The following is a 27304-nucleotide window of genomic DNA, read 5'->3' on the forward strand; positions in this document are numbered from 1 at the left end:
GGCTAGTCAAAGTTGGGTCAAACCTTGGACCAGAGGCCGTTAAAAAGGCAAAATTTGAAACTCTTGAGAATCAGTCAAAGTTGGCATCAAATTGAAGGTTTTGTCGAGAGCTTTTCGATGACGTTCGTTTTGTCGAAAAAGTTCGTACGCAAAAGTTACGCTTGGTCAAAGTCACGGTCAAGCAGGCATCTCAGGAGTTGACCAAAAATAGGCAGGAAAATTTGACCTTTACAAAATTGGTCAAAGTCAGCATCATTGCGAAGGTCTTGTTGAGACGATTTCGACGATATGCTATTGGTCAAAATTGGAGCTTAGATGCAAAAGATATGGAAGGTTAAAGTTTGGTTGACGAAGTGGACCTTGATGACTGACGACGTCAGCATTATGATGTGGCAAAGAAAGTGACATGGCAGCCTCCATCAATCATCATTTGACACGTGGCATAGCATGACATCATTCTCGATCAACAGGAAATGGACACGTGGCGAGGTGAAGACGTGTCAGGTAGTTGAAGCAAAATTTGGGTTGTTATGGGATTCGACCTCACAACCTCCCTTTACCAAGTTTCGCGCTCCACTGTTGCACCATGTAGTGCTTAATAATACTTATAACTATTAAGTAAGCGCAAATGGTGCATGAGGAGGTGGTCGGCGGGGGTGGAACCCCTAACCACCGGCCACCCAAAATTAACCTTGACCGTTGTGCTATATCAGCGCCTTGAAATGTATAGTGCGTAGTTTTTATTTGACCTTGATCTACGCCGATTTCTCTTGCTAAAAGGCCGCCGGTGGCGTTTGAACCCCGACCGGTCGGGCCTGCAAAATCGTTACTGCTGTTGCGCCACATTTGGCACTTCAAACATATATATAGCAAAGGTTTATTTTAAACCTTATCAAAAACTGCCAACCTATTTAAAATAGGTTTATTTTTTAATTGGTTAAGATTTAAACCCCCAATTTGGTTTCAAGCCGAATTTATAAAATGGCCAAAGTGGGATTTCGGATAAGGGGTTAATTAATAAGCCCTATATTTAAAAAAATTTGTTTTAGCCCAATTTTGGCACTTTTTTTAATATAAAAAGGGGGCGATTTTTGCTTAGAAGGCATTCCGGATTTTCCAAAGCATCCCGAAGCCATTCTGGAGGAGATTTTTGGAGAGAATTTTTGAGAGCCACTCCATGATGTTGATGTTCTGAGTCTGTAGTCGAACCTTTTCAAGCAAAGTCTTCCTGGCTCTTCAGTAACTGATCTTGCACCTTGAGAGCTTGTTACAAGACGGTTTCGAGTCAGGATTTGTGTAACGACTTTGTGGATGGATTGTAACATGTTGTAAATCAACTTTCAGAGTATCATTTATACATCGGTCACTCATTGAGATAGACCCGGAGACGTCCGTTCAGCCGGACGAACTTCGAAATCAAATTGGTTCTCTCTCTCTCTTTCTCTGTTTCGTGTGCTTTAATGTGCTTTTAGTTTTACTTAACTATCATTAAGTTCTTTATTCCGCATTGAACTAAATTGAAGTGGTTAAGTAAATTAGCATAGAGCTCGGTGTTTTAACGCACTGCACTAGCACATTGGGTTTCAGAATACTCAGTTTCTTTGTATTTACCTTCCATCTGGTTCATGTCATTCTTAATGTTTGATGTATTTTCAGTTAAACATTAGACATTAAGTATTTGTACACCTTGATGCAATTTTTCATTCAGTATATAATTGCCTAGATCCTAGGTCATAATCAGATTACATATTTTTTCTCTCCTCCTTATAATGCTTGGGATGACGATCAAGTGTCGTGATGACAGGTTTGGCACCCTCCAATTTAGTGATATGCTTGAACCCTCTATCTGGGGGAATACTTGGAGGTATGTCCTCAAAAACCCTCTCGTGCTTATCAAGCACTGGCTAAATGTCAATATGGAGCTGCTTTCCCGAGTCTAAGGTAACCTTAGAGGAAATGAAACAGTGTGCTGCCCACTCCATGTCATCATGCCTCATAATGGCCTCCATCTTGTGGGCTGAAATCAACTTGAGTTCCCCTTCTGGCATAGCCTTGAGGATCACCTGTCCCATAAATCAACTTCTCATCCATTGAGTAACTCTCCTCTATGGCAATTTGTTCTGAAGACTCTGCTTATTCCGGTTAGAGGTAATTGAAATTATAAGGTTTCTTCCTCATACCCTATTGTCATTTTATTTTCTACTTATCCCACAAGATGGCAGGACCTATAGCTCTAATGCCACTGTAGTGATCTCTACTGGATTGGCTTAGAAATATTGAACTTTGGTTACGAGAATTTCTTCAAACGATTGTTATGTGAACTAGTCTTTAAGCAAAAATATGATTGCATTCCCAAATTACTGTCTCTTTGAACTAATACTGATAAGAGAATATACCAATCAATTTTACCTAGAACTCAACTAAATACAAAACCAACAACTTGAACACATTAAATAATACTAACGTTTTTCACTAAAGTTTTACTAAATTGATGATAGAATCACAATCCCGTATACGAGACTACAATGTGCAAAACTAAGCAAATATGGGGGAAAGGATAATGACAGACCCTTGATTTTCTATGTATGCCGGTATGGTGGTTGGAACTTACAGAGGAGATACGACCCGACGTCACTTCCAATACTCATCCAGCCTGTCGTCTATATATGCGTATTATGTCCCGAACCCGCTGTATGGTTTCACCTTCACATCTCCTAGATTCTATGCTGCTACAGTCATGGTAACTGCTCGTGACCTGTGAATGCTGAACTCGACCTGCTACTGGTGCAAGCCCGTGAGCCACTGCCTATCTCAAACCTGTCTGGCAATCACGTTACCACTGTGGTTTACTCCTATGAGTATGCTTGCCGTGTCCGCTTGGAATGAAGGTTATCTCAGAACCTGCATGTGAATACTAGGTTTGCATCTAGTATCACTACTTCCCTTCAGGGGTTTCATCTTTAGGAAGAATCCAGTCACACTTAAGCAACCATTAGGATTTTGTAGAATTATCATACATTCATTCGTGGTGGTAATCCCAAGGCAAAAAGCTTTCTTAAGTAACCTCGAAGTGTGGGGAGATACAAACATCTTAGCAATGTGGGATAAAAGACTATTTCGTCTTTTAGTCCCTTAAGTCATTTTATCCTAAAGTGATTTTAAATAATAAAGTACTTTATATTTCAATCCCATAAAATAAAGTGACTTAAACCTTCGGATTTCCCAGTTAAATCTCCCCAACTGAAATCCAAACTCCTGTGACTGGCTAGCATCCTAAAACATATGCCATTAGCCTATCCGGATGGAAAGATAGACCAACTAGGCGCCATTAAGGCTAGCGCAGAGAAGGGGACATTACATTATATTAGATTATACAAGTGGCCATCAATTAATGAAATTTTCAATAAAAACTCCTTTATCTTTAGATTTGAATTTTTCATCATGAAATTGTGACCTCTCTCATGAAACATTCACACAGAGTTGAAAATACTAAGAAATTGACAATTCAAATTGTGGATGTAGGAGAGTGGTTGTGCTTTGAACATGTTGGTGGGAAGACTTGATTTCCAAACTTGTCTCAAATTTCTAGAATATGCTCTCACTCGATATGACATGCATCCTAGGAGTATTGCGGGTTATGGGGATGAATGCATGGTACTTAGTATATGGCTATAACCAAATCCTTACTCGCAATGCCACATGCTAGAAAAATGACATAAAGATCCCATGTATCATCGATCCAATTCAACTAGATTGTTGATATACATTTACAATATTATCCTCCCAAGTTTTTCCTTTAGCTTTTTGCAAGTTGTGATATTAAAACATCAATATTTGGTAGAGCACTCAAACGTATATGTTTTATTTCATTTGCCACATCACTTAGATGAACCAATTATATATTAGGAGCTAGGCACATAGCATCATGGCATCATAAACTGCATGCTTAGTACATGAAGGATAGTAAATAGTTGGTGTGAATACTTGAAGACGATCTAATGGCTTACAAGGTGGACGGCTAATATATGTCATTGACACATTGGCAAGCACCGTGAACCAATTAATAGCCATACCAACAAATATCAACCATTAGTGGGAGCCCTTTTTTCTCATACAAGCATAATGCAACTAACATCGACAATTAGATAAAATGCTATCAATGGTTGATAGGAGCTTGGGCCTTCAATGTCTAGCAAAGGTTGAGATGTTTATAAATAGAGCACTTCACCCATGAGAACTTAGAGGAGAGCTGCAATTAAGAATAACTTGGAGCTTAGTTGTTGGAAGGGAATTTGAACATAGGTGTGAAGTAAGGCCTTGAAAGGATCTCTTAGATTGATAATTAGTGAGGGGGCCAAGAGTTAGAAAAGGTGATCAACAAAGCTTGGTGGAGGCATAGGAATGCAGCTTTTAAAGTTGGTCACATTTTACATGGAAGAATCTCATAAAACATTGATAGAAAATTGAAAGAGTTATATCATGCAAAAGATATTGCATAGAAATAGAAATAATATCTCAACGCTAAAAGTAAGGCACAATATCCTTCAAATTGGGTTCGCAAAACTAGATTTAGTTCAAACTTGTGACCCAATAAATTTGTTTTTATATCACACAAATGATAGTGCATAGAAAGAGAAACACAATCTTAACATTTAAATTAAGGTACAATTTCCTTCAATTTGGCTTTGCAAAACTAGATTAAGTTCAAACTTGTGACTCCCAACAAATCTATTGCAAATAATAGAACACAATATTATACTATTAGATATTGAAATGATTACAATAGAGGTTCATCTCTTTGTATAGAGTTTATATAGAGTGATTCATATAGAGTTTGGGAGGTTTAACCGAAAAATATAAGCATGATTGTTATTCTAGATAGTAAAAGATAACAATACAAAATTAAGTCTTATAATTTAACAACCCCTCTTTAGTCTTACTCAATTGAAAACAAATTACAAGCATAATTATTAATAGATTAAAACCATATATTCTTCATATACGTTTCTTTGGCCACAAAGAACTCTATCAAGTGGCCTCGTAAAGTTGTAGCTTTTGAGCTAAATCCTCAAGTTCGACGATTACCTCCTCAAACTCTTGATTGGCCTAGGGATTCGTGTGGAAATGAATAAATTATTTTGATTAAGTAAAAACAGGTTTTAAAGGACCCGAAACCTTACAACAGCAGTGTTCTAGAGAGCAGCAAGAGAAAAGAACAACAGAGAGAAGAAACCAAAAACAACATGAAACAGACCTTAGTAAACAAAAAAGAGGTCACAGAAGATAGTGCTGGAAAAGACAGCAAAGGTACAGTAACCGACCAGCTAAGGAGTATTAATCAAATTCACAGCCTGGTCCACCAGATAATGCATGGTTTCAGCAGCAGCTTTCACCTCATCTTTCTTACTGGTTTCCTCAATCTTCTTTAAATGGGCTCGAGTACGCTTGCTAGGTCCTTGAGAATCAGCCCCCGGGGGAAAATCCTGGCCTTTATCTACCTCATTCTTCTTCAGGAAATTAGTCATATTATCCACCAGTTGTTTAAGCTGTTTATCCATGTTACCCAAACTGGCTTCAAGTTTTGACACCTTCCCCTGGATACTGCTAATGTCCTTGTCCATAACCCTTTGCTTAGCTTCCATCATAGGGATCATGTGCATTAGATTTTTCACTTATTCCGCATTTCCTATGACCTCCAAAAGCCTATCAATGTGCTGTCCTAAGGTTCTTTCCCCTCTGGCCGTTTTGCTCAATTGATCCATTTCCTTGTTCAGCAGCACCATGTTATGCTTGAGCATGCCAATGTCCTTCTGAATAGAGCCAGGGTTACCAAATAGGCCTTTAGAGGACCCTAGCCCACCACCGGCAAAATCACCCCCATCAGATTTAGACCCCTATTTTCCAACATCAGCATAGTCAAAATCCTCATTCATCTTATTGATAATTTTATTATCCTATCACCGCATAGACTTCCTTCTCCTCTCCAAACGATGAGCCAGGGGCTCATCATCGGAATGAGGAGAAGCCCTCTCATCATGACAAACCTTGCCCTTTCCTTTGCTGCCTCCCCTGTTTTTGATATGCTCTCTTACAATTTCTTCGACATAATCACTTTCCCTCTCCCGGTCAGAATCTTCCTTCTCAACATTCTTTTTCTTTTTTTTAGTGCTGCCACCCGAACCTTTTTTTGGGCTAACTAGACCCCCTTCGCCTCATCTTGCGTATTAGAGTCGTAGCCCTTTTCCTGAATGCTCCCTTCAATATCTTGATCACCCCCCTTTAAAGTTTCTGGGTTTCGGGATTTTTTTTGATTTGAGCACATTCATAATCAATACCATTAAACCTTCATGGCAGACATGTTCTCTAGTCGGGGCACGCTGGATGGCTTGGGTAGAAATCGAAAGAGATTGTAACAGATAGGAAGGAAAATTCACACTAATATCATGTAAAAAATGGTTTGCCAACACAAAGTGGTAACCATACAATTTTGTATATCTACCATCCAAAGTCAAATATTCCATAATAACAAAGAATAGAAACCGCCACGGACGAGACATAGAAGCCGGGTTAAAATAAGAATTACCTATCTTAACCAGACGATTTTTTTCCTGTTCAGTCTTGACAAAGTCATCAATTGCCTTATCCGAGATCTTCCTTTCCCTATAAAAATTCATCCCGTCCAAATCCAAACTAGTAGCCTTTGCGATGATCTCTTTTGTGACCTCCATCCTCTGGTTCTCGACCAACACCGAACCATCCTTCCAAGATTTAACGAATTGTTGTGTGATTGCAGGGTTATTACCTTTGAGTCTCTCCATGTAACTAGTAAAATTGCCACGCTTGAGGATGTCCCAAACCTCTAGTTTATTCTTCCATTCCGCACAGCTAGGTGGTTTGACCCGTTTCCTCTTTCCCCCCATTATCTTTGCTACAGATGCACTAGTTTGCTCGCACTGAAAACCCCCAAACACTTTGCGATCACCAATACCTAAGCACAGATAGAAAGAAGCAACCCATAATCCGTGCGAGCTGCCCACATTTCTAAAAATAATTGCCCACCTCACTCCAAAGGAGTTAAAATCATAATTCACTGACAGCATCATTATTAAGGGATTTTTGCTGGGATTTCCATTTGTCATGCTTAACATGCTTGCAGCCATCAGCAGGTAAAGTGTCATGACTCCCAAATGATCTTTTGATCATTACAACATGCCACATTCGAAGCCCAATCGGCTAAACTATTGGCTTCGATATTATGCAATTTTGGAAAGAATTAATAATATAACCTGCCTTAGAAATAATATTGCTAATGGTCCATGAAGGTGGGTTAATTTTCTTTAAGCAGTTTATGATATTAAGGGAATCACCTTCAATCCAGATGTTCTTCAAATTCAAATCTTTGGCATAAATAAGACCATAAAGTGCAGCAGCGGCTTCAGCCACTTGATTGGTTTGACACCCCAAAGGTATAGCCATACCACCAACAAAGTCACCATTAGAATTTCTAATCACCACTCCACAACCAGTGATGCCCGGGTTCCCTTTCGAGGCCCTATCAAATTTAATTTTAAACCAGTTTGTCGGAGGACAATCCCATCTTGCACTTTCCCTTGGGTTAGGATACTTTGTTTTCAAAATCAAATTGTTTAATACCTACCTGATAAAGAATAGTTATTAAATTTAAATTGTTATTGTAGTCCTTTAAAAAAAAAAAAACTAGGTTGTTTAAACTGAAATTTGAACTCATTACGTAGTTCTTTTTAAAAACAACTAAATTTGAACAACATAGTTAATTGTTTTTAAAAAGAACTACCATAAAATTTTAAATTTAATAACTATTCTCTATCAGACAGGTATTCAAACAACTCATCGCCAATTTTTATACCATTCATAGTACCATGTTTAGCATCCAGATTTAAGTTCCCATCCTTTGGCCAGGGCATGAACCTGTACTAGCTTTATTCAAGAGAGGGTTAGAATGGTATCCTGTACCAACTTAATACAAGAGAAGGTTCAAATGGCAGCAACCAACAAGAGATTGGAATGACTACTAGACCATCCATTTTATAATGAGTTAACTACCAAATGTGCGGTATTCAAATAGAACAGGAACAATGTAAAGGGGGGTTAGATGGCAGGATAAATGTCATCATTATCATAAACTATAGTGAGCATATGAACAATAGTGCTACCTACGGGATGCATAGGGAGGGAGGGCTCCTGCACCGCACCTCCTTTCTCTATTAGGCACCCTACAATTGTTCATTGTTTGCCCAACAATTCTAATGGGCTGGTAATTAGGGGAGGGGTAGTGATCGCCTTGTTGAGATCAACTGATTCTAGCTTGTAGTAGGGGCCTTTGTCTTGTTTCCAGCTTTCATTAGCCCAATAGGTAATTAGGACCTTTATTGCAACACTATCGATTATAGATTACAGAATAGACCTAGAATGTAATTGGATAAGTCCCTTTTGGTTTATTTCCAGTTGATGCCTCTCGAAACTGAGAATTCCACATTTATACCAATCTCACATAACAAGTTAATTAAGGTTGTTTGATTGGAAATTGCAAATTGTCACACCATGTTGTAAATATCAATAGTAGTAGCATAGAGGATAATCTGATAACACTTTGTGACAGTTAAGTAGTTGATTGTCAAATTAATGTTATCATTAGTTAAGTAGTTGATGTCAAATTAAAGTTATCTTTTATAATTTCATCAAGAGATCTTATCGTCTGTGAGTATTGCAGTTGGTGTTCATTTCCACTTGACATTAAAGTGGCCTGTCCTAGAGATTCAATGGATGTTTTGTATCCTTAATGAGGGATTTGAGTATTCTGGGAAGCAGTACAGGTTGACATAAGCAATGAAAGAGTATTGTACTGCATTTGTAGAGTCTAACAAATTCAATTTTGAGAACCCATTTGTAGGAGACTATTGCATTGGTGGAAATGATGGAGATGGGTTAGATTTGTCTGCAAGTCAATAGACGAGGAGGGGCTTTCATCGAGTTGTGAGCTATGGGAATAATCATTAGCTCCCTGCCATTTGGATAAGACAATTTGAGGAGCATAAGGATGATGTGAGTGCATTCAAGGGAGGAAGAGCTTGATGCATCCTCTGAGGATCTCACACAGGCTGAAGAATGAAGAGACAACTTGCTGTCATATGGCTTAGTTGGGGGCACATAATTGGATACATCTCTCAAAGAAGAACCTATTCAAATCATCTCATGATCAACTTCTTATAGAGGAGGAAATAACATGTAAAGGGAGTTACATTTTGAGAATCCAAGGCATGAGTTGAGAGCATTGAGGTTCTAAGATCAATAGAGGGGAGTTCACTTCCAAAAAAATTCTTTGCAATCTATGTGGTAGGGATCAAGAGGGAGTTTGTGAAGAAGTAAAAATGTCAACTAAATGGGTTGCAGTGTTGCAAGGCTAGGAGTTGAGGTCCTTGGAAAGATTCTTTAGTTGCAGAGAACAAAATTGCACAATCAATGTGGATTTGGCATTGGCAGCTCCACAAACTTATTTAGAATAGGATGATCTGGGATAAGGTCGAGGAGGATAGTCCTGGACTCTACCATGCCAGAAGTTTTGGAGGTGTGTGCTGTAAACTGTTCCTCTAAAGCAAGCATTGCAGGTGACCTTGAACAAGGAGGTCAAGAGGTTGATGCAAGTGCTTGAAGATTCAGAGGGAGCTTGAGTGACAAATGGAGAGTGCCAAGTCCTTTGCAGAGGATTAACAAGATTGAGTAGTGTGACTTCAAAAGCTCATTGTTTGGTCAAAGATTGGAGCCAATTTAAATTTGTTGTGATAGTCGAAGTTGTGAGATTGCCATGCTTGCCTAGAGGGAGTCTCAACATTCAATTGTTCTTATTATGTGCTAAAATGCATATTTTCTGTGAGAGAGAAATATGAGATGAAAGCCCTTGTAATGTATGTTTCTTTGTGAGAGAGAAATGTGAGGTGAAAGCTCTTGTAATGCATAGTTCTCTGAGATGGAGAAAAGGGAGTTGATAGCCCTTGTAATGTATATTTCTTTGCAACAGAGAAATGCTTGTTGAAAGCCCTCTTAATGTATATTTCTCTGAGGCGAGAGCCCTTGTTTTCTTTTGAGATGGAGGTGTTACACTTTTTACTCAAGGGAGCAGTGATAGTGGATGTCATGTTCAGAGATTCCATGACAACATCATGTTGAGAGCTTGTGTTTATATTTATGTCACACATGGGAGTAGCCATGGTGAACATCATGTTGAGTGACTCCATGATGCTATCATGACGAGTGATTCTGTGGTAAAGTTTTGGTTTTCTCACAAATGGGTGTAGTCATTGTGAGTGTCATGTTGATAGACTCCATGACATGAGAATCTAGAAAAGATGCCTACTAGCTAAGAGGGAGTGTTGATGTTTTATCCCTTGTTGAGTATGCTGATGTGTGGCATCAAGAGGAAACTTTATATTTTTAATGTTTTTATACCAGACGAGTATGCTAATGTGTCGTGTCAGGTTTCTTGAAGTCATATATTTAATATTTAATATTTCTTGGATGTTCATTTTCTATGGTCATTGGATGTAATCTGCTGACAAGTTTGTGGTTTGCAGACCTTTTGTGGTGATTGTTCATTTACTCTTCCAGGCTTCCAGAATGGTTCTTTGTAATTGTCGGTCTATTCATTTCCAAGAAGACAATGGAAGGAAAAGTCTGCTTCGTATTTATTTTATTTGTGTTCTTTGTTTTGTTAAAAAAAAGATTAATTTCGGTGGTCAGAAGTTATGTGAAATAGTGATTCAGCAGATAAAACAATTTGATAAGTTCTTTGTTGGGTTTATTTTTTCAGTGTTTCAGTTCAATCTGGTATACGGACAAATTGTAATTCAATTCATTGTTTGTGCATCATTAATAAAAGAGAGATCTTTCCTGATGGGTTCTTTTCTCCCTCGATGAGGGTTTCCCAGGGTAATCTTGGTGTCCTTATTTTCATTATATGTTTTGTTGTTTTTCTATATTCCTGGTTTAAAATTTTACATGAGGCATGTCAATTTTCATCGATGAAACAACTAGCTCTGGCAAGTTTATTCATCCTTCTTGGGGCTTGACATCATCATTTCAGGTGATTGCTAACTATTTTCTGAGGTGACAGAAGTGTAATATTGAGCTGCTGAAATAAGGGACATTACTATCCATATTGCTGAAGTCGATATCAATTTTTTGAGTAGGCTTTCTGTGTACCTTTATCCCTACTTAGCCATAGAAAAGTTCCTCGCTGCAAAGGTGCAATAGCTCACTGGAATGAGTTGAAGAGGTCTTTTCTGTGTGTTTGACAGATTGTATATTTTTTTGACAGGTCTGATATTGCATTCTCTGAGATTATATAGATAGACAGCTATTCATGATCATTTTTAGCAGCAAGCTCCATTTTTTTTGGACATAAAGTTCCCATTCAATACCTTAGTTTTCTGTGGACAGTGTTTGATGTAAACCCGATGTATACATGAGACTTGGAGGCCATCATTTTACTGAAGTGTTAGTTACATTTATGTAAGGATAGTGAAATTTTCCATTTAAAGACAGTCGGATTTTGTAATCTGCTTTTCTGTAATACTTATAAAATTCCCTGAACTTCGGTTGCTTGTTGAAGTAGTAATTACACTCAAATGTACATCATTGATGGATAATGGCTATTTTCATTGAGTGGCATTGAGTTGTATATATATATATATATATATATATATATATATATTTCAGAGTTTATACAAGCATGGCAAATGCTAGTTGAACCAGTAATTACAGTCAAATGTACATCATTGATGGATAATGGCTATTTTCATTAAGTGGCATTGAGTTATATATATGTATGTATGTATGTATGTATATATACATACATGCATACATATGTATGTATGTATATATACATACATACATACATACATACATACATATATGTATGTATGTATGTATATTTCAGAGTTTATACAAGCATGACAAATGCGCAAATCAGAAACTCAACAAATCAGACACATAAAAAGTTGTTCATCTCATCTTATACAAACTGTTCGACAGAATTTCCAAGTGTAAGGGTGCATCAAGGTTAAAAATGGACTTGTCCTAGATGCTAAAAGCTAAAATAGCAGTAAAAATATATCACTGAAGTTGCTAAGGTGACTTTATTATAAAGGTATGTCTTGGTATTGTACAGAAGTATTTTTTTTTTCTTGACAAAGTATTTGGCTCAATTTTGACTCCTTACTATCCCTTGACAGTGATCATGTTCTCAAGGCATATAGACATCATGGTATGGACATTGGGTTGTGATTATGCACACACTCACATCACTGTCAGCAAATCATGCTTTAAAGAAGATAATCCAGTGCCTGTGAATTCAATTTGATCTGCCAGTCATTGTTTTGTGTACCATCACATAGAAGTGCCTCTAAAACAATCTTTCCATTATCAACACTCATAGATTTGGCAATCCAGTGCAATGAGGGATATGACGGCAAGTAAAATTCCCTGAACTTTGGTTGCTTGTTGAAGTAGTAATTACAGTCAAATGTACATCATTGATGGATAATGGCTATTTTCATTGAGTGGCATTGAGTTATATATATATATATATATAAAATATTTCAGAGTTTATACAAGCATGACAAATGTGCAAATCTGAAACTCAACAAATCAGACACATCACAAGTTGTTCATCTCATCTTATACAAACTGTTCGACAGAATTTCCAAGTGTAAGGGTGCATCAAGGTTAAACATGCACTTGTCCTAGATGCTAAAAGCTAAAATAGCAGTAAAAATATATCACTTAAGTTGCTAAGGTGACTTTATTATAAAGGTATATCTTGGTTTTATACAGAAGTATATTTTTTTCTCGACAAAGTATTTGGCTCAATTTTGATTCCTTACTATCCCTTGACAGTGATCATGTTCTCAAGGCACATAGACGTCATGGCATGGACATTGGGTTGTGATTATGCGCACACTCACATCACTGTCAGCAAATCATGCTTTAAAGAAGATAATCCAGTGTCTGTGAATTCAATTTGATCTGCCAGTCATTGTTTTGTGTACCATCACATAGAAGTGCCTCTAAAACAATCTTTCCATTATCAACACTTGTAGATTGAGCAATCCAGTGCAATGAGGGATATGACGGCAAGTAGGCATGCTCAATGAGATATGAACATTTGTCAGTAGGGCTTAGAAGTCTGACTTCATAAGCTAAATCTCATATCAAAAGCATACCAGAATATTTGATAAGTATATAAACTGCTGTTTAATGTATAACTCTTTGTCTGCCTCTTTTTACATTGAATGCTGACGTCTACATTTTTGGTCTGCTAAAGGTCTGTTTATAAGGCTTCCTCACATTTTCTTATATTCCTTATTTAGGTCTGTTCCTAAATCTTCCTTTCCATCAGCTAGACATCTTCTTAATGGATTGGCCCCTTTCTCCAAATGGTGGTCTGCACTTTTTATATCTCCCTTCTGTGTAGGGGGTCACGCCCTTTTGATATGAGTACCCTTTTGAAATGGTTATACCCCCTCATTCTGACCACTAAATAAACAATTACTGATTATTAATTTATTTCCCATCACCTTCAAAAATAATGAAATAACTACTGTCATTTGTTAACTACTTCCAACTCTTTTAATCTCTCACTAGATCTCTGCCCAAAAAGAAACTTAATCTTTGCTTTAAAGTTTAAACAGACTGCTACCCTATTAAGATTAGTGCTTCGTCTTAACTCATCAATCACTGCTCTTCATTGTAAAGTAATCCCTCCCTTCTTACTTTTCTTTTCTCTTTCTTGGGCAATCTAAAAAATTTATGATTGCCTTCGAAAATATTCCAGTGAGTGGTCGGCCAGGATGTGTGGTCAGTCCAAAACAGATAAGATAATATTGATTTCCATATACAAAGGGAATCAGCAACTTTTAAGGAGGGTTTAAAATTTTCTTATATATTCTTTAAGTTCTACCAATTTTAGCTACCTTCAAAAATTCGAAATGATGAAAACATATTTATAGATGACAAGGTCGGCCCAAAGATTATAATTTTAAAGGCTGTGAATTTATATATTGGTGGGGGATATGACACTATTTTCTTTTAATCCCTACATTATTGTTTAAAGTTGAAGTCCTTGTAACTTTATTATCAATAGATATATTATAATTTTCTACAAGCAGTTCTTTTTTTGTTATAACCTTAATTTTGATTTTATTTCTTTGAAGCAAAATGTTAAAAATGCAAAGCCAACAGAGAAAGCAAAACGCAATGAATCTCCTTTTATTATTCTTGTGATGAATCTCCTTTGTACACCATGAATTTCTTTGCACTTTGACCTATAATCCTGATTCGCTCCAGCTTCTTGGGTGGGATCTACATGACTACTGACAATAGTAGACTATATTTCAACTTCAACTTATTCAAAAGGTTATGAATATGTTCCAGCAATTCATGGGTTAACAACCGCCAGAAGTGCTATTCTATTCTGCCTGTTTGAATCTGCTCCAATCTACCTTCTTAACCAAAAGTTCTATCTTTTTGTGGTTATAAATTTTGCTCAGCACCTTCTGCCCACTTCTACTTTCTTTCCTTACCTTTCTTTTTTAAATCTCTAGTTACTTTAGCCTACATTAAAAACCTCGACACCTATAAAAGCAAGCAGGTATGGACCTTCAGCCAGAATATCTCTGACTAGAAGAAGCCTTACACAAACTAATTGTTGGATGAACTCCTTTTATTACTTCGTATTTAAATTTCAAAAACTACTTGTCAGTTTATTCTTTATCCTTAGATGGTCTAAAGCAGCAGGGTACTAGACAACTAGATTTACCTAGCATAAGTGTTTGAGTGGGAATAAAACTTGATCTTAAGTACCAGTGTATACGAAGAGGCATATGGATGAGATCTCAAAAATTGATCAAGGGCCAACTACTCTACCTGGGGCACAGGCAGATGTGTAGCAACTACCATTAGTTCTTCATTGATATTAATGATTACTGTTACAGCTGTTAGGAAATCATCCTTTCGTTCTATGCATCCTTGTGCATATAAATTCTATTTCTTGGCTCTCAGACGTGGGAGGATTCACACAAAGATCCAGGAGAAGTCTGATTCATCACAAGCTTCTCTTGCTCATCCTAGTATGAGTGCAGTCAAGTTCAAAGGAGAAAATTATAATAATCAGATGGTCTTTGATAATTGGGTTTCTAAGGTTCCCATTGAAGCTAATTTGATTTATTCAGAATTCTAGTATGGCTTGTGCGTGCTCCATGTTGTCTAGTCAAATGCATATAAAGCTTTAATGTCAATACAGAATCTAGGTTTTGGTTTAAGTGTTTATGTGCAAGTCAGGATCAAGATGTCAATTCACGGCAAACTTCTAACATTTTTTTTTTTTTATGCTTCTTTAGCTGGCTGGTGTGGTTGCTGTTGAGGTTACTGGAGGTCCTACAGTAGAATTTGTCCCTGGTCGTAAGGTGAATGTGCAATAGATTTTCATCAGTTTATATTGTATTCGATATTATTTGCTAATATGTTATGCTGCACCTTCTTTTTATTCAGGATTCATTAGCCTCACCAAAAGAAGGACGGCTTCCTGATGCTAATAAAGGTTTCTGACATTCCTCATGACTTACTTGAATTTTCAGTTTGTTCTATATGCTTAAGCATCTATTAAATTGTCTATAGAAGTATGCACATACTTTTCAAATTCATTTCTTAACTATAGATAAATGTTATATGAATAATAATGATGCTAAGATTAAAATATTGACATTGTAAACTCTGTTAGTTTTTCATATCTTTATGGCATTTGCTAAGCCCTGTAATGGATTCCCAAATGAAACTGTGTTTGATCATACTGCTAACTCGCCATTCTTAATTGGGGATTGTATCGCATCTACTATTGATTTGGATGGTGGCATTGTTCCTACAAATAAAATAAAATCAGAAAATTTATCATGTGGCAGCTCAAGCAGTTTGTTGAACTTGATCAAAGACCTTTAGAATTGCAAGATTGAAGAGCCAATTTGATCTATTTGCATTTGGGTGACTAGATTTAAATCCATGTAAATATCTGTGATGTCCACTTTATCCAAATGATCTTCTAGCAGAGTCATCTAGCTTGTTTTTGTTTTCATTTGCTATGAGAGAGAATAAAAAGAAATATTTATAAAATTGTCCCACTGAAATAAATCTAAAAGAAAACTTTATTTTTAATCAATTCAATTAAAGTAACTTCGATAAAAATAATAAAATCACTTCATTAAATAGTGTAAACAAATTGTAAGGAGTTTAAATCAGATTCTTGGTTTGTTATTTGTAATTTTGTAATGTCCCCTGTTGAGAAATTAGCCTCATAGTGAATTGAAGCAAATTCCCTTGTTGAGAAATCTTGTATTATAATTGCTTCAACTCCCTCTTTGCTAAAGAGAGGGAGTGTTGAGAAATTAGCCTCATAGTGAATTGAAGAAAATTCCATTAGTATATATATATAGGAATCAAAGTCTGATATAATTTGCACACACACACACACACATATCATTATAATCAAAATATAACAAAAAACATATTAAATCATAAGTTGAAATTATGAATCAAGTCGGCTCTGTTGGAGAATCGCATAAACTATCGGTCATTATAATTATGATCTGCAGTGCCAACGTAGGGTCATGACCCTACGTTGGCATGTTTCCCTCCTTGCTTATTACCATTCGGTGGCTGTAGTGACATCAATAAATACAAAGAATTTTTGAATCACAGCCATTGACAGATCTCAGTCTGCCATCCACTTCTTATTTGATCAGTAAATTCAGTATATATATACTTCACATTTATTCTGTAGATTATCAGTGGTATATCTACATACAATACAGTCAGAAGTAGATCTGTTCTCAAGAAAAGTTTATGTTGATTCGATCACATCATTGATTTGAAAGGAAAGTAATTATCAGAGTTTCAAGAAAGAAATCAGGACATTATTTCAATCAATATTAGTTAGTTTCTATCTCCACCAAATTGATCTTATAAATTAACATGGTATCAGAGCCAAATTGGTAGAGAGATCGCTAAACTAACTTCTGAAAATAAACATCATGGCAAACAATGTTAGTGTCGAGGATAGGCTTGAGCCTTGAAGGAGCAACAAATTTCTTCTCATAGAAAATTCAAATTACAACAATCCTCGAAGAATCGGAATTAGGTTCATTCATTGAAGCAAACATTTCAATACTTGAAGACGATGGAAAAGGCGAAATAATAAAGCCAGGAAAACCATTGTTGATTTAGTAAAAGATCATATTCTTCCTTCCATATCAAATCTCAAGAAAGCATTTGAAGTATTTAAAACAATTACGAATACATTTGAGATCAACAATTCAAGTAGATTGCTTACATTGAAAAACAACTTATGAATATAAAAATGAATAAAGAGGAGAGTCAATCTCATCTTAATTTGGAAGAAATTCTGAAATAAAGAATCAATTATTCTATTGGAAACAAAGTAGAAGATCAAGAATTATCCATAATAGCATTTAGAGGACTACCTATATCTTGGGAAGCATTCATCCAAGTCATCAGCAAACCTTCAATACCAGCTTTTGATCAAATGTTTGCACCTTAGAAGAATCAAGACTAATTTCTAGAGGGATCATTTCAAATCAAGCTCTTTTCTTAGTCTCTAATAACAGAGGAAAGAAGAGAAAATTTAAACATAAAGGGACGAAAAATGATCAACGAAAAGGAAACAATAATCACAATAGAAAAGTCTTCTCCAAAGTTCAATTTTACAAGTGTGAGACATTTGGACATACCTTTAGACTTTGTCTAGAAAGCAAAAAAATTCTAGTCTCCTTAGTCGAAAGAAACAAGAAAGAAAATCTATTATTCTACTCAACACTATCAAGTGAGATGAAATCCAACAAAAATGTGTGGATAATAGACAGTGGTGCATCCCGTCACATAACAGGATTCAGAGATAAGTTTGAAACTTTTGAAAATTATCTGACTAAAGTAGACACCATTGGAGATAACTGCACCTATCCAGTAAAAGGAATTGGAACCTGTTCTATACAATTAAGAACTGGGATTACTCTAAAATTGAAAGATGTTCTTTTCATACCTGGCATAAAAAAGGAATCTAGTATCCATCTCTAGACTTGTAGGTGAAGGGTATCAAGCCACCTTTAACAAAGACAAAGTTTTGTACTGGCCTAAAAACTCTAACCTCAAGAATGCTATCACCATACGGTCTAGAGATGGAACCCTATATAAACTGTGTAACATCAAAAAGCAAGCTCTAAATCATGAAGTAAGAAACCCTAATGAAGTATGACATAGAAGGCTCAGACACATTGGATTCAGTACACTACCAAATATAGAAAAAATCACCACTGGAACACCTAACTTAAATTCAAACCATATAGGCATTTGTAAAGGATATGCTCTAGGAAAGAATGTAAAAAAATCTTCTCCTCCAAGTGAACACAAATCTAAGTCAATTCTAGAACTAGTCCACACTGATTTGTGTGGACCTATGTCACCACTTTCTCTAGGAGGATATTCATACTACATAATCTTTATTGATGATTTTTCAATGACAACTTGGATTTCCTTTCTAAAGGTCAAAGAATAAAATGACATTCTATTGAAATTTAAAAAGTTCAAAGCAATTGTGGAAAATCAAACGTCAAAAAGAAAAAAACCTCTACGATCAGACAATGGGGGTGAATACACCTTTGAAAATTTCAAAGACTTTTGCACCTCTGTTGGGATTAAGAGGGAGTATACTGTACCTTATAATCCTCATTAGAATGAGGTAGTAGAAAGGAAAAACATAACTTGAAGCAACAATAGCCACGCTACATTATCAAAATTTACACTTCTCATTCTGGGCTGAGGCCACTAATACTGCTGTATATATTCAAAATAGATGCCCACACTCAACCCTAGAAAACATAATCCTTGAAGAAGCCTTTACAGGAATTAAACCTGACCTAAGTCATCTTAGAATATTTGGTTGCCCCATTTACATTCACATGCCTAAAGAAAAAAGAACCAAGTTAGAACCATCTGTGAAGAAAGGAATATTTGTTGGATAGAGTGAAAACACCAAAGGGTATAGAGTATATATACCTGGGCAGAGATTAGTTGAAATCAGCAGAGATGTCTAATTTGAAGAAAACACTACCTTAAAACTATCCACTAGTATAGAAGATAAGCCCATCACAGAATTAGATGAAAATATGCAAACTGAAAATCAGAGGGAGAACATATCAGAAGAGAATGAACTATTACCAAACATTGAAAATAGAGACATCTCTAATATCAAGAAAAGGCCATTATGGGCAAGGTAAGTGATTGAAGAAAATAATGTTGAACCAAATGAAATCTCCGGAGAGAGCAAGAAAACCAGAAATAAATCATGTTAACTACACTAGTAACCGAGCTTACAAAATCTGAACCATCAACTGTTGAAGAAGCCCTATCTTGTCAAGCATGGAAAGATGCTATGGTTGAATGTCAATCAATATTACAAAATGATGTTTGGGATATTGTACCTAGGCCAAAAGACAAATTAGTTGTTTCATCAAAGTGGTTATATAAAATCAAGTATGTTTCAGAGGGTAGTATTGAAAAACATAAAGCAAGATTTGTTGCTCGAGGTTTCTCTCAAAAGGTAGGTATTGATTATGAGGAAACATTTGCTTCAGTTGCTCGATACACTTCAGTAAGAACAATTATTGCAAGTGCAGCATCCAAAGGAAGGGAGATACATCAAATGGATGTCAAGACCGCATTTTTGAATGGTTTCATTAATGAAGAAGTATATATTGAACAACCTAAAGGTTTTGTTATAAAAGATAAGAACCTATATGTATGTGAACTAAAGAAATCTCTTTATGGCCTCAAACAAGCACCATGAGCTTGGTATGAAAGGATAGATAACTACCTCTCCAAACTAGGATGCTCCAAAAATGAAGCTGATCCTAACATATATTTCAAAATATCTAATGGTGATATGTTAATACTTGTTTTATATGTTGATGACTTATTAATAACAGGTGAAGATCATTTAATTGAAAGATGCAAACAAGATGTTGTAGCTGAATTTGAAATGAAGGATCTAGGCCAACTACACTACTTCTTGCGTCTAGAAGTATGTCAAAAGAAAGATCATATTTTTCTAAATCAAGGGAAGTACACCCATGACATATTAACCAGATTTGGTATGATGGACTGCACACCTCTAGCAACTACGATGGAAACAAATCTACACAAGCTAAAAGAAGAAGCCGTGAACTCAGAATCTATTGATCCCACTCTTTACAGATAGATCATTGGATCGCTTATGTATTTAGTAAACACTAGGCTTGATATCTGCTATGCCACCAATGTTTTAAGTCATTTCATGTGTAAATGAAAGAAGATTCATCTGATGGTTGCTAAACATATCTTGAGATATCTACATGGTACTATTGGTCTTGGTTTGAAGTACACAAATGTTGAGATTAAACTTGAAGAATATATTGATTCTGATTGGGCTGGTTGTTCCATTAACCGCAAGAGCATTACAAGGTGTTGCTCCAGTCTTGGATCAACAATGATATCTTGGTTTAGTAGAAAACAACCAACAATTGCCTTAAATTCCACCAAAGTTGAATATATGGCAGCCTTCATGGGGGCTGACGAGGGAGTATGGTTGAGAAAGCTATTATTTAGACTTTTTGGAAAGCAACTAAGTCCCACAGTGATTCATTGTGATAATCGAAGCTGCATCAAACTTTCTGCTAATCTTGTCTTCCTCAATCGATCAAAGCACATCGAGACTCCATACCATTACATGGGAGACATGGTTGACAAAAATGTCATCAAACTAATTTATATCCTCACTAATGAGCAAAATGTTGACATTTTCATCAAGCCTCTTGCAAGGTTGAAAATAGAGTACTTCAGAGGTAAACTTGGCATGACAAGTTTGTAAATACATTTGTAATTTAATATATTCATGAATAATTGAAAATTAGATTGTTTGCAAATTGTGTGTTATGAAAGGTGACGATCTTTCATGTGTGAGGTCACTATTGTAAGGTGATTGCCTTATCAATAGTTGATCTATCTCCTAACACCAAAATGTGTTGGAGCAAGTGTTATCATGGTTCTTTGGGCCGGATTTTGCTAGACACCAGGAAGATCAATTTGTTATAGTTCTTTGGGTTGGATCTTGCCAGACATAAATCTATCATAGACCACACTTAAGGTAGTGTTTAAATCTTGTATTATAATTGCTTGAATTCCCTCTTTGCTAAAGAGGGAGTGTTGAGAAATTAGCCTCATAGTGAATTGGAGCAAATTCCATAAGTTATATATATATATATATATATATGTTGTTAGGAATCAAAGTCTGATATAATATGCACGCACACACACACACACACATATAATCAACATATATCAAATTACATATTAAATCATAAGTTGAAATTATGAATCAAGTTGGTTCTGTTGGACAATCGCATAATCTAAGTATCAGTCATTATAATTATGATCGGCAGTGCCAATGTAGGGTCATGCCCCTATGTTGGCATGTTTCCCTCCTTATTAACATTCGGTGGCTGTTGTGACATCAATATATATATATATATATAATATGCACACACACACACACATATAATCAACATATATCAAAATTACATATTAAATCATAAGTTGAAACTATGAATCAAGTCGGTTCTGTTGGAGAATCGCATAAACTAAGTATCGGTCATTATAATTATGATCGGCAGTGCCAATGTAGGGTTATGCCCCTACGTTGGCATGTTTCCCTCCTTATTAACATTCGGTGGCTATTGTGACATCAATCAATACGAGGCATTTTTGAATCACAGCCATCGACAGATCTCAGTCTGCCATCCACTTCTTATTTGATCAGTAAATTCAGTATATATATGTATTCATATTTATTCTGTAGATTATCAGTGGTATATCTATATACAATACAGTCAGAAGTAGATCTGCTCTCAAGAAAAGTTTATGTCCATTCGATCACATCATTGAATTGAAAGGAAAGTAATTATCAGAGTTCCAAGAAAGAAATCAGGACAGTATTTCAATTAATATTAGTTAGTTTCTATCTCCACCTAATTGATCTTATAAATTAACATCTCCTTCCTATGCACTTTAATATGGTGGGCTAATATTCTATTCAGCAGGTTCCCATTGGCTAATAAGTTGGGTTAGGGAACTCATAATGACAGTTTGATCCAGCTGTGACATGCTCCCTTGAGATCATGCGGTTGAGATGTGTGCAATCCCCCTTTTGAAGTGGATTTGGATGGTTTTCTTATACTATATTTAATACGGCAGTTCTGGGAAGCTAGTTGTCAATGCTGCTCTTTTTAGAATATTTTGTGGATACAGTTAATGATGATATCTTGACATTTGATATGGTCCAATGCTTTTAAATTAAATAACAATAAATTATAAAATTATAAAATTAAATTAAAGGTTCAACTTTATCTTTATTTTGATATGTTTAATAAAAGACTACAAGGGTGCCAAAAATTTACAAGTGCAAAACATATCAAGATGGGGCCTTGCAGATTGGGATGCCCCTTGGAGACATAAGGAGATTAAAAAATTAAATTAAAAGCAAAGGCAAAAGGCATGCAGCTTTTGGAGAGATATGAAAGCAAGTTCTATGAGCTCACTTCGTAAGCTTGGCTGGATATTTTGGAAATTTTTTTGTTGGTTGAACTCGTCCATTTTGTGGCTTTGTGAGGACAAAATCTCTTGTAAGGAATATTGACCATGTTGGTGAGATACCCAACTTGGAGTATCTTTGGGGGATTCATTAAGGAATCTCATTGGAGCCTTAATGGTGTTGTGACTTACTCATCTTCTTCATATTGACAAATTGTTTGTGGAAGCTGATAGAAGAGGGCTGCTGTCTGTTGCATTTTTTGAAAACCTTTTGGGCAAGTCATATCTTGTACTTGGGTTGGGAGAGGAGGCTGATGTATTGTGTCCGTTTGGAAGTGTCTAAGGCTGGCATGATCAGAGACATTCCAAACATTGCATTTCAAGGAATCTATGGAGGGTGGCATCCAAATATATTGATGCCAGTTTGTAGATTTCATTGCTAGATCAAATTTATGTATTGCTGGACTTAATGGGTATGCTTGAAATGTGTTCTAAAACCATTTTAGTTATCTGGGTGGTTTTCCATTAGGATGATATATTGTACTCCATTCTGAAATTAAATCTGAGTTATATTACTCAGTGGACTTTTCGGAATATTGTCATTTCTTGAGTTATTATTTTGCTGCAAGTATTATTATTGTGATACAAATGTTCTGAATATCTCTCATTTTCAATAAGGAAATTCAAAAAGGAAACAAAACAAGAAAACAAGGCTGTATGTTACATTTTCATTTAGAGGATATTGGAGAGCTTGTGTTTGCATTTTCTGTTAGGATTGAAGAGGTATTCTAACACTTTAAACTTCAACCAGATTGGTCAAGCATCATACAAAACATTTGAAAAGTAAACTATAGCTAACACATAAGCAATCAGAGAATTCAGAAAACCATGATTTGTTTTCAAGGAAAACACCCAGTGTTGGGATGGTACCCATAAAAATCTTACTACTGTAGTGATAAGTGCTCAGTTAAAGGCATGAGTACAAAGGAAGGGTTTTGGAATGCACTTGCATTTAGGCACTCACCTGGAGTTCACTGCTCATAGACAAAATTGATCTAACCCTCAATCAGGTTCACTAGTTAAAACACAAATAAAAAATGGATTTAGTGTTCTTTACCAAACTGACTGGTAGCATCTACTATGCTTGAACAATTCCGATGAAGCTCTCACAAAGTTTCTGCCTTAAACACAATCTCTGATTACACATTTCGCATCCATGCATCATAATAGTCAACCATAAAATTGTATCTTTTCCTTCGCTATCTATACCCAATCTTATATATGATCACTTAACTCAAAAACATAAGCTATGTCAGCTCCATAGAGTGTAATGTGTAGAATCTCCACGAAAACAATAATGTGATGCACGATGATCAAGGGTAAAAGACTCTTGTGTTGGCTCAACCAAAGTATACTACTTATCGAAACTAATTCTTCACACAATTTACCATACCAGTAATCATTACCGAACTTGCCTTGTTCATCACAAAAACTGATAAACAGATAGTCACAATGAATATCTCCATAATACAATCTCCTCAGACCTTGCGATGATCGGAGTAGACATAATCATATTGTCTAGTTCCATTCCCTGCAATCGCATGCCCTGACTTCTGATTGTGCTCACACGAAACTGATCTGTATGCTTGCCTGAACACATCTGGTAAACCTGAAATCTCTGTGTAAATCTTTTGGTGAATCGTCTGCTCAGCAAAAATGGCCACGAAATGGAATAGTAGTTGCCATTAATGACAACATACCATGCACTACTAGTCTCTCTTGCCAAAAATCTCCCCGTTTGGCATTGATGGCAACACTTATTAAAAATGGTTAAGTGTCCATTCAAAGTATGCCAAGTCCTCAAAAATGTTCTCCCCCTTAGAATGATATTATATGTTTCACATACTCTCTCCCCCTTCGACATCAATTGCAAAGGCGGGGATAAAACCAAAACATGTCTACCAAAACCCTATATACTGCGCATACACATATATACATGTCTGATCAAAGTACATACAACATCTTGAATATATCTGGATAACTGCTCCTGAATGAGTTGATATCTCCTATCCAGTTCTTTCTAATACTGTCTAAAATCTGGATTTCTCCACATAATACATATATTGTCTCCTCTGCATGTATAAGATTTGGTGGTGGAGACTTACTCGATGTGGTAGCTTCTTCTAAGCTCTGTTCAAGAACATCTAACTTAGGAACAATGAGATTCCTCAAGTAAGAAAATCTTCTATACACTCGCCTCTTCTCAACCTCCAAGGACTCAATCCTGTCATGCAATCTGACAATTTCATTCATGAAATCAGAAGCAAATCCCTTGGATAAATCGAAGGCCTTTGCTTTGCTTGATAGTTCATTCTTACTCTCCTTAATCAGTTTGTTAATCTCCGTTACTTTGTCAAAAGGATTAATACAAGCTTTCAGAATATAAGTACCACCATCTATCAACTTCTTGGTTTTATCTATTGCTGCATCTAATGTAGGTTTACCTTTAGCAGTTAGAGCACATAGATGCATATACCTATTGACTCCAAATTCCTTTTGCACTGCCCTCTGCACATCTCTCCAAATTCTGAAATTGATTATCAAAATTATCCAACAGTACGTCTAACCAATCAACTGGGGAACTGTTTGCATTAAAATGAACATTCAGTAACAACTTCCCAAATGACTCAATTGCCCTAGAAATCATTTTCAAGCTTTTCTCTTTCTTGCTCAAGGATTTCTCATGTGATGTAGGTTTATTGTAATAACTCCAATAGGTTATAACTTCTTCAAACACCAAAAATCTTTATACTTCAGTTGTTTGACATTTCGTCAAACACTTTGCAAGCAAGCTCTGATACCACTGTAATAACCCTCCTCAAATCTGCCCTCAAAAATGCTGATGAAAGCTCAAGGAATTTCATCAAACAATTTACATGCAAGGGACGTATGACTGATATAGTATTTCAGCTAGCTTCAAATGACTTTTTCTTCAATTTGCATCAATGAGAATCTTGTGCTAGAAGACTACAATGGACTACACAATGACCTAATATGAGTGTGCTACTAATTTTGACGATATTCAGTGCATATATATGATCTAAGCATGAGAAATGAACACCTACAGCCAACTGACATTTTTACAAACACTTGGTATGCAAACTAACTAGCTGATAAATAATGATATTAAATTGTTTAAATGACACCAGCAACTATTATCTTCTTAATTGCAATGAAAATTACAATGCTCATGAAATATGGCCAAGACTTTGGCATTTACATGGATTACAAAATGATAATGCTGGTATAATGCATACTTACAGCTGAAAGCTTATAACATCCTAAAAACAATACTAACAAAAGAACCTGGTTGTAGATGGCTGAAATAATTTCCTTCTATGCTGCCCTTTTTGCTTTGCTTTTATCGAGCTGCTTTTTCGTACCCGTTTTTTCAGCCTGCTTTTTTCGGACAGCTTTTTCGTACCCGCTTTTTTTAGCCTGCTTTTTCGGTTCCGCTTTTTCGGACTGCTACTATGTTGAATCTCAAGACCATATCTTTCAATGGCGTCAAGATTTCCAGCCTGAAGGGATTTCGTCCTCCAAACTATTCAGACATAATCGCTAGAAAATTTCTCAATTTCTTTGATATTTCCAAGCATGCTTAAAAGAAGCTCTTCCATTTCTTTTATAGTGTTCTCACAAGAGTCCCATCCTTCGTTTTCTCAATGTGGGATAAAACATAACTCCCTTTATGTAACTTATGTCTCCAATGTGTTATAAAATAAAGGGGACTCTTTTAATTTAAATATTTCCCACAAACTATAGTCTATGCATTAATAAAGTTAAATATTTAAATTTAACTTTATAAAATAGCTTTATCAATGCAAAACAAATCTTATCAATGATAAACAAGTCTTCTTGCCGATTTTAAACAATTACCATCGACATATCGCTGCCACTGGATGTCCACCCATGCCCAAGATGACTTATTATAAATAGTAAGTATGCCCAAAGTTGCCTCAAAACCCCTCAGAAAGACCTGCAACTGAAACTATCTAGGCCAAATGGCCTCTAAGCCCTTTTAATGTCCTGGTTAGCCTACGGGACCGTGGGGAAATAGGCTAACGACAACATCATGCTATGAATGCTAAAAAGGGGACATTACAGTCCGCCCTTCCCAAAATTGCTTGTCCCCAAGCAATGGCCGAACAACAACCCAATCAATCCACCTGGATCCCAAATGTAGTCATGAACTATATTGCTGTCAGTCAACATAGGCTCCTGCAACAACCTGTGAAAATTAACCAAGAGGAATCCATAAATGAATCGTGAATCACGGTGCAACTGAACTCCAAATCCACTACTGCCACAGTCAAGAACCCACGAGGCACAAACTCTCAAAATATTAGATCCCAAGTAGAGTAGATCACCCAAACTGTCAACATAATAAACACCATCCACACAACCCACCATGTTATGTGGAATGCACACTCCAACTCTGCTATAATAGTGACCACTCCCACATGAAACTGCACCAAATACAAAGAATCCACACAGTGTACATCTGCTGTAGTTAACACAACTC

At 36.2% G+C, this 27304-nt stretch overlaps 1 protein-coding gene across 1 annotated transcript in view; it reads left to right on the forward strand.

The window, feature by feature from the left end:
• Positions 1 to 27304, forward strand: part of APX3 (ascorbate peroxidase 3) — a 119771-nt gene that overhangs the window by 40285 nt on the left and 52182 nt on the right. Inside the window, exons 4-5 of the mRNA XM_089829087.1 lie at positions 15432 to 15497; positions 15583 to 15631. Coding sequence (XP_089685213.1) covers positions 15432 to 15497; positions 15583 to 15631 — 115 coding nt within the window. The remainder of the gene's footprint in view (positions 1 to 15431; positions 15498 to 15582; positions 15632 to 27304) is intronic.

This window comes from Cupressus sempervirens, chromosome 5 (assembly GCF_028749045.1).
Source record: "Cupressus sempervirens isolate cs-2001-9-10 chromosome 5, ASM2874904v1, whole genome shotgun sequence".
Lineage (NCBI taxonomy): Eukaryota > Viridiplantae > Streptophyta > Pinopsida > Cupressales > Cupressaceae > Cupressus > Cupressus sempervirens.